Source organism: Carcharhinus amblyrhynchos, chromosome 2 (assembly GCF_965287045.1).
Source record: "Carcharhinus amblyrhynchos chromosome 2, sCarAmb.v2.hapA, whole genome shotgun sequence".
Classification (NCBI taxonomy): domain Eukaryota; kingdom Metazoa; phylum Chordata; class Chondrichthyes; order Carcharhiniformes; family Carcharhinidae; genus Carcharhinus; species Carcharhinus amblyrhynchos.
Genome location: NC_137325.1, coordinates 63,397,198 through 63,406,576, shown reverse-complemented (window position 1 = coordinate 63,406,576; position 9,379 = coordinate 63,397,198). Strand labels below are relative to the sequence as shown.

The 9,379-nt window shown below is 38.8% G+C and overlaps 1 protein-coding gene across 1 annotated transcript in view; it reads right to left on the bottom strand.

Annotated features, from left to right (window-relative positions):
* Nucleotides 1-257: 257 nt before the first annotated feature.
* The window catches only part of fam133b (family with sequence similarity 133 member B), a 63,266-nt gene continuing 54,144 nt past the window's right edge, over nucleotides 258-9,379 (bottom strand). Inside the window, exons 10-11 of the mRNA XM_080216290.1 lie at nucleotides 3,739-3,786; nucleotides 258-963 (exon numbers count right to left, since the gene is read on the bottom strand). Coding sequence (XP_080072416.1) covers nucleotides 880-963; nucleotides 3,739-3,786 — 132 coding nt within the window. The 3' untranslated portion in view covers nucleotides 258-879. The remainder of the gene's footprint in view (nucleotides 964-3,738; nucleotides 3,787-9,379) is intronic.

Sequence of the window (9,379 nt, the reverse complement as noted above, 5' to 3'; positions counted from 1 at the left end):
GTATGAAAGTGCCACGTCTTTAGGTGAAAATAATTCTACTATGTAACAAACTAAGTGGTAAACAAAAATTATATCCCCTACAATAATACAAAGGTTTTCCCTCGACAACTTAAGACAAAATAATGTTTCAAATAGCAATGCTATTTATCATTAAAATACATTGTGACAAGAATCACTGATCTATTTTAAATCTGCACCCTGCCCCCCCTCCCTGAGGGGGCGGGGTGCAGATTACAAACAACTGTAGACAAAGAGGAGATATTTTAAGATTTATTTTATATACTTTACAAAGTTATAAAACACTCAGGTCAATACTTTATTAGGAATGATACTATTTCCCATTCAGAAACAAATTGCAAACTAAAACACAACTGAAAACTTAGGTACGTTGAGCTAAAAGGATCAAGAAATTATATAAAAATAGCTTTCTAGTGTAGGCCAGACAGCATCAGGCTAACAGGCATTACTTTCTGTAGAGTTAACCAGTAACACAGTGACATGGAACTTCTGATAATTTCCAACTTATCAGTCGAGTTTAGGTTCATACAATATAGGCAAAAACAGTTGGGATCGTTTCACATTTAAACGAGTTATCAAGGGACTATGTTACTTATCAAAAATGGTCACAGTTGGTAAACCTGAACTCTACAAAAAAAAAATCACAGAGGCTTATTTGTTGTTCATCACTGTGGATAAATAAAAGCTACTGGTAAAGTTACAAATGTTTGCAAATGCAAGCAGAGTCTGGAAATCATGCGTAAGTAGTGTTCAAGTCTTTTTCCACCTCAACTCTTCAGGTCTTCGCCATGCAGCTTGCAGAACTCAAAGAACCAAAGATCCACTTGTTTATTTTTTTAAATAATTTTATTCATTCCAGTCTCATGCTGAATCTAAATTTGGACTGAAGACTTTTTTTTTCTTTTTTCCGTGTTTCTTATGCTTCTTTTTCTTCTTTAATTTTTCCTTAATAAAAATAAAGAAAAATGCTATCAGTATGAACAGTACTAACATGATCATACCAGCACCAATATGGTGTTGTATCTTACCGTCATCTTTGCCTTAAATTTTAATCAATGTAATTAGCACAGAGAAAGCTCACTAATTTTGTTCTGCACATAGAAGCAATTATGGTTAGGGACTCTCCAACCTCCCGTTAGTATCCACACAATTTCTGAATCAGATACTTAAACAGCCATTTAGTTGTAACTCATATGCCCTGATTGCAAGCTATTTTTCACGCAGAATATACTGTAGCAATTATTTGAAACGACTTCTTCCAAATACATATACTGAACAAACAATCCCTGATTAACCTGAAGCACTATGTTTTCTTGTGAAAATTCGAACCAGATTCTGATGGAAAATTTTCTTGGAATAACAGTTTTATACAAAATGCTTCCTATTCAAAGAACTTTCATTTCAGTTCATTTTTAAAATTACATTTCCAATCTTGTTCCTTTTCACAAGCGTGGTACAGATTATGAAAGTGGGGCATTGACAAATAGTTACTATAGAACAAAATAACTACATACAGTATTTAGATACTTTTTGTACAGATGACTATAGGATCAGTGGCAGAGAGATTGGGAGAGAGAATTAAAGTCATTAACTATTTTACTGCTTTTATTAGTGAACTGAATTCCAGAGTCCAAATGTTGAATAATACTAATATGCCCTTTGCGACCATAAACATCTAATTATACAGAGTGTATAATTTACTGGGGGGGGGGTATTTGGAAAATGGTGTTGTTATACTTTATATGACTGCAGTGTAATTAATACCAGATGAAGTGAAAGGGATGCAACTAGTTAACTTCCAGTGTAAATAAGAAACAAAGATAAAACAGTGTCAATTCACTACTAGGACAGCCAAGCAGATCAAACTAGTTAAGCATTTGTAAGGTATGCATCTTGGTCATCAGGATATTTTGCAAACTAGTGAGATGTACAAGGCAATAAACCAGGATAATTAATTACCTATATTAATCAGACTGTGACTCTTTTATATTATCAGAATATAAAATAGTATTATTATGCAGCAATTTAAATGGATTCATTGCAATTTCAGATGAGTTACAACCTAATTCAGTAATGGAATATATAAAAAAAAAACTTAGAGCAACAGAGTGGAAAGCTTTCAGTGAAAATAGTTAAGAGATTCTTTTGTTAACAAAATATCTTTAATTGATGTCGACAAACTTACTTTACAATTACTCGGAGCAATTTAGTTTTGTATTTTTCACCCACTAGTAGCTTCATTCATTCAATGCTCCAATAGAAAAAAAGGGAAGTCAAAATGTTTGCAAGGAAATTTGCTAGTTTCACTGGCATGAAAGAAATCCTAGTTCAGAATTGCTTAAAAAGAGATCAGACAGGATTGGCAGGAGGTATTTAATGCAAATTTCAGTACATATGGTAAAAGAGGTTAGAGCAATTAGAAAAGAATTTAGAAAAATATAAAATCTAACAGTTCAAAATGCAACTGTTTTACACAGTAATAAAAATAAAAGCAGGAGGTACTTGCATTCAAATGTAAACATAATTAAGTGTGCAAATGTAAAGAGGTAAGACCATAACATTTGCTGACAAGATACTTGGTTTACATTTAGATGCACATATAATAGCAACCAGACAAAACTGAACTTTCAAATACTTTAATTAGGCCACAACTGGAAGGATTGTGCAGCTTTGGGAACCTCATTGTTGGACACATACAATAACAATAGAACTGTGGATGTGGATTTACTAAGATATTACAAAAGACTGAGTTATGAAGAATGAATTGATGAAGTTGGGATAGATCTTTAGGTTATGATAAAGTCATAGATTTTCACTGGTTAAGAGCAGGGAGATTCTAAAATAATCACAGAAAGGTGAGAGTAGAAAATAATCTTTATAAAAAGATAGTATGCAAAATCCTTCCCACAGTGTTATTGAAACAGATTTTATGTTTTAATGTACTTAATTTGAAAGCTGTTTCTACAAAAGGAGTATTCAAGGACAAAGAACTGAGTTTAGACCTAACACTTTATGTTATTCCCAACAGAGTCATGTGGATTCTTCACTCTGCATCGCAAGTAATTTCCAAATAGCCCTTTATTGAAAAAAAACTAATGCACTCAAGTCTGAGTTATTCATAGCACTGAAAGAGATCATTCGGCCCAATGAGTCAATGGTAGCTCTCCATGAAGCAAAATTTCCATTCCCCTGCTCTATACCTGTAGCCCTACAAGTTTTTCCTTCAAGTGTCCACCCAATATCCTTTTAAAATTATTGAGCATCTCTGCTCCCTCCAACCTTAAGGAAGCAAATTCCAGGCCATTGCCATTTGCTGCATAAAAAAATCTCTTCCTCAATTTCCCTTGCAACTCTTACCCAAAATCTCTAGTCCATATGTAATCAGCTAGTGGGAACAATTTAATCCTCGTCTATGTGATCCAAACCTGTAACAATCTAGTGTCCCTCTATCAAATGTCCCTTCAACTTCTTTTGCTCTCCACCTTCTTCTCCACCGAACCTTGTAACAGAAATTCCCCAACCCTGGAATCATACTTCTTCCATACCCTTGCATCCTTCCAAAGTGTGATGACCAGAAGTGCCTAGATGTGGCCTAACCAGAGCTTTATAAAAGTTAATATTGTAATATCACATGGAATTAGTGCATTTTATGTTTTGGTCTATCTCATAACATTACCAGGGTCAATTGTACCACCAATTTTATTCATGTTTAGTACTTACTGCAGTTTTATCTCTCTCTTCATTACTTTTCTTTTTCCTTGACTGTGCCTTAAAAATAAAAATGTGATCATTAATGAAATACAGTTGACAACTATAGAAAATGTTAATGAGATCCATACAATTCAAATTCAAGGACCAATAATCTGTGCCATAGCAATGCTATTCAGTTTTGATCTTTAAAATTATTTTGATTCCTTCAATAACTTTTCAACTTCACATTCTGAGGTGTGGTGAAGCCCAGTTTCACTTGGATGATTTTTTAAAAAGGTTGGGCTTTTAAGTCACCACCTAAGCATGGAAATCTAGGCAGATACTCTACCGTAATCTCTGAGATACTGTTCTTTAAATTAGATTGAAATCAAAGTTTTGTCTGCCATTTTGAGTTAGTCAGGTAGATGTATTCAAAAAAGTTCTATTTTAGATAGAAAGTGAAGGATATAAATGGAGTCAATTTTACATACTTAGAAGCTTCTTTTTAAAAAGCCAAAAGTTACTAACTCAATTACAAATCACTAATACCAATTACAAGTACAGCTCCAAATACATTGTTTGCTGCTATACATAGCATTACTGAATCCATCATTAATGCCCAATACACACACAGCACTCAAGTCGAGTTTTTCCCTGTGTTTCAGCCAACATTCCTCCCTCAATGATCGCCACCAAGACTAAATTAACTGATCATATCAATGATTGTGTGCATGGCAAGATCACACAGAAACAAGGTGAATGTTTGCCAATGGAAGTTTCTTTAATTGAGAGGGGAATTAACTGTATGAAACATTGTGGTTTAATTTGAGAGATACAATGCAAGTTGTACAAAATCCAAGTCATTATTTTGCTTCTTGCACAATTCGGTGGTAAATGTATCTAAAAAAAATTTATTGGGCAAGACCCATAATCACATTTTCAATCACAACATTATACATAACAGTACCATGTATTATGCTATTTTCCCCGCACCACTGATGGTTTACTTATCATGGGTACCATCAGCTTCTGGGACATGGACTGATTTGGTTTTAACAAGGATCTATTGCCGTCGACCTTCAGGCTTTCAATTCACTAAAAATAATTAAGAGCTTTGTGACTTTTTTAAAGCTTGTGAATAGCCAAATAATTGGAGACTTCTTACACCAATACACACTTTGCAAGCTAAATCATGCAATAATAAAGCAAAACCAGAAAGAAGCACACTTTATAGAGCAGGATATTATAGCAATAAAACAACTCTAAGGCACTAAAGACAATTTTAAATACACCAACAGTAACAAAGTGCATCATGACAAGCAATCATGCTGGGAAGTAAAAGCCACTGCAAATGATGAGCAAAAGATCAATTTGGGAGGTACAGTTGGGCCCTTGATTTAGTCTTCAACCAAATTATCTTGTCATATATTTAATTGCCATTTATGGTACAAACTGACAGAATTACAACAGTCACCACACTTTAAAAAATATTTATTGGCTGTAACACACTTTGGGCCATCCTGGACATGTGAAAATGCTATATCAATGCAAGTTTTCTTTCATACTTTATGGAATTTCAACTAAAGGTGATACAAGTTAATAGGGCAATAAAGTGAAAATAAAACGACGCCATGTGAAATAGGAACATGCATTCAACTAAAAGGATATAACAAACATTGAAAGAAAATCCTTCCCCTAAATGATTATAAACAATGAGGTGGGGGGAGGAAGGAGGAGGAGGAGGAAGAGAAAAGGGGATGCCGATTGCAATCTTTTTTCAAAACATAATCAGCCTGACAACAGGAATGGCACAAGGCTGATTACCATATGCAGAAACTACTCTGCATCTCTTTCGCAAGTCCAGGACTCAATTGTCTGGGCTCAATAAACTTTGTCCCCACTGGTGAAGGTCCACATCAGCAGGGATCGTGTGTGGTGGTACAAGTTAGAAGGGGATGGCGGAAGTGCTCCTTGGCACTGCCCAGCAGGCATTAGGCAGTGCCAAGGGTGAGAGGCCAAACCAGGGTCTTGGGGGGTGGGGTGCAGTAGGGCCTGCTACAGGGGCCAGTACCTGGAGGCCAGCTATTGGGTTGGGGTCCACTAATCAGGAAGATGGCAGGGGTTGGGGGATGCAGTTGCTTATGCAAACTAACCCCCCTGCAGTCCGATGCCAGCCTCCTCGAGCAGAAGTAGTACCCCCCCAACCCATCCCCCGTGATGCACAGGCTGCTAAGCTCACCAAAAAAAGGCGGGAAAAGCTTCTGTCTTCCTGCCTGTTGGGCACTTAGACACCTGGGGGTGATTTCCTCCCTGCCCACCCCAAAAAAGACTAAGCTGCTTAGATGTAGCCCAAAGAGTTGTTTTGCTTTATATGTTACACCTACAATTAAATTTAAAAGCATTAAATGAGCTCTGGAAGGCTATGTCATCATGGAGATGGGTGGACCTTAAGAAAGTTTTAGGATTTCAATTTACCTGTGTTTTTTTGCTGTGGGAATAAATATTGTGCAGTAGGGCGAAAGTCCATACCAAAAAGGTACTGATGTTAGCAGGCTCCAGAAGTGTTGCCATTAGGTGGCTCCATGTAGATGGGACTCAGGAGAAGTCATGGAGAGCTAAGGAGATGACAGAAGATCGCTGGACCTGTGCTGGGAATGGTTAGGAGCCAAAAGAAATGCTGGGAGCCTTTTATAGCTTAGTGCAGCTAGGGAGATTAAAGTCTAGTGAAGTCCAGGTGCTGTGCAAGCCCACAGAAGCTAGATGACTGTTAAAGAGTTGGAATTGTGCAAGTAGAGGCTGGAGGGCAGACTCAGAAATGTAGCCAAGCCTCCAGAGACAAACTGGAACCTTGGGAAGTGTGCAGTCATTGAGCAATTTGAAGTTTGGAGAGAATTCAGAAGCTTGATCATTGAAAATGAAACATTTGAGGGAGAAGAGCTTCGTAAAGATTGGTTGACTCTGTTTACTGATGTCTAGGTGGATTGCTGAAAAAATCTGTGGAATCTGCCTTGGTCACATTTGCTATTTAGTGTGTGGTGTGTTAATCCACATGCACCACATATTAGCCCTGAATGAGTGTATAAGATAGATATATTGTAAATTTGATATGTTTAACCTTGTACAGTAAGGTTTGTTTCTGCTTCCCACAGATACCTACAGAAGAGACTGAACTTCAGAAATAACAATTTAGTCGTTAAGGACTCTGGGACAGCTGCGGATACAAATGCAAGTCTGTTTATTCAGTTTACTTTTGCCCTAAACTATACTTGTCACTTCTAGTTTCTGTCCTCAAGATGATAAAACACCCGAATTATCCAATTCTAAACATTTCAGTCGAGATGTAGAGGTAACTGATCATAAGCTACAGTATTAGAGTGTTTTTTTTCCTGAAAAAAAACTGAAGGTTTTTAAACAGAACTAACAGCTTAGGAAAGGTGAATAATTCACTGATGGCCCATAACTCTAGGGAGGATAAATAATCATCCAGTGTCTCTCCTCTCATGATGATAGACCCCATCTCCTCAGCATTGGTGCCAAACACGGAATATCACCACTCAAGAGTCAGAGTCATAGAGGTTTATGGCATGGACAAGTTGGCCCTTTGGCCCAACTTGTCCATGCCACCTGTTTTTTCAAACCCCCAAACTAATCCCAATTGCCCACATTTGGCCCATATCCCTCTATACCCATTGTACACATGTAACTATCTAAAACAGTTCACTCCACCACTACCCTTCACCCAGGAGAGCTCTCCAAAAATCTGAAACCTCTCTCCCAGAATCCAAAACCTCACAGTATGACCAAATTGTGGAATTCCACCCCTAATCAACTTAGCAGATCGCGCCCAGTGTTGATAGAGCATTGAATGGAGTTCATAGGGTCAATATCCAATGTTTGCATGTTTTAACTACACTCCAGAGTAGCATCCCCAATGCCATTAGTTCATGGCAACTGTCCTGATGGCATATTATTGTGTACCCAAACTCCCACACTTTGCCTTGTTCAGAAACACCTTTGGAGACCTTCAAATGTCTACTTCCAGAATCCAGTCTACTCTTGACCATGAGCAAAATGATGGAAGGGGTCATTAACTATGCCGTTAAGCAGTTATTCACCAATAATCAGCTTATTGATGGTTAGTTTGGGTTTCCCCAGTGTCACTCCTGACCTGATTACACTCTTGATCCAAACATTGAACACAGATTTGAACTCGAGTGAATCGGGGGTAACTGCCCTTGACATCAAGACGACACTGACCAAGTGTGGTGTCAAGAAGGCTAGCAAAACTGGAATCAACGGAATTGGGTGGGGAGAACTTGCCACTGGTCAAAGTCATACTAAGCACAAAGGAAGATGGCTGTTGCTGCTGGAGATCAGTCACATCAATTCCAGGACATAGCTGCAGGAGTTCCTCAGGGTTGTGTCCTAGGCCCAAGCATTTGCAGTTGCTTCACCAATGACCTTCCTCCCACAAGCAGAAATGGGGATGTTAGCTGATGATTGCGCAACTTTCTGCACCATTTACTGCTCAGACACTAAAGTAGCTCATGTCCAAATGCAGCAAGAACCAGAAAACATTCAGAATTTGATTGATAAGTGGTAAATAACATTCATGCCACACAAGTGGTAGGGAATGATCATCTCCAACAGGGGAAAATGTATGACATTAATCCATGAATCCCCTACTGTCAGCATCCTGAGTGGGGATTATCATTAACCAAAAACTCAACTGGACCAACCATATAAACACTGTGGCTACAGGAGCAGGTCAGAGGCTGAGAACTGCATGGAGTGTAACTCACTTCCTGACTCCCTAAAGCCTGTCCACCATCTACAAGGCACAAGACAAGAGTGTGATGGAATACTCTCCACTTGTCTGATTATTGCAGCTTAAACAACATTCACAGCCCACTTGAGTCACACCCCATTCCACAAACATTCACTCCCTCCACCACCAACATAAAATGGCAGAGGTATGTAGATTCTACAAGATGCACTGCAGCAATCAACCAAGGCTCCTTTGATAGCATCTTCCAAACTCGCAATCTTTACCACCTCAAAGTAAACAGCAGCAGATGCATGGGAACATCATTACTAGGAAATTCCCTCCAAGCTACTCATCATCCTGAAAATAAAAATCTCTCCAACCAACATCAGTGCAGTCAGGCTGTATCCTCAAAGAGACGGTGCAGAGGGACCACGGGGTCCTTGTGCATGAGTCGCAAAAACCCAGCCTGCAGGTGCAGCAGGTGGTCAGGAAGGCAAATGGGATGCTGGCCTTCATAGCGAGGGGGATTGAATATAAAAGTAGGGAGGTCTTGCTGCAGCTGTATAGGGCACTGGTGAGGCCGCAGCTGGAGTATTGTGTGCAGTTTTGGTCGCCGCACTTACGCAAGGATATTTTGGCCTTAGAGGGAGTGCAGAGGAGGTTTACTAGGCTGATACCAGAGTTGAGGGGGTTGAGCTATGAGGAGAGGCTGAATAAACTAGGCTTGTACTCGTCAGAGTTTAGAAGAATGAGGGGAGATCTCATTGAGACATACAAGATGATGAATGGGATGGATAGGATAGAGGTGAAGAGACTCTTCCTGCTCAGAAAGGACAGTAGGACTAGGGGGCACAGCCTCAAGATAAAGCGGGGGGCGGTTTAGAACAGAGTTGAAGAGGAACT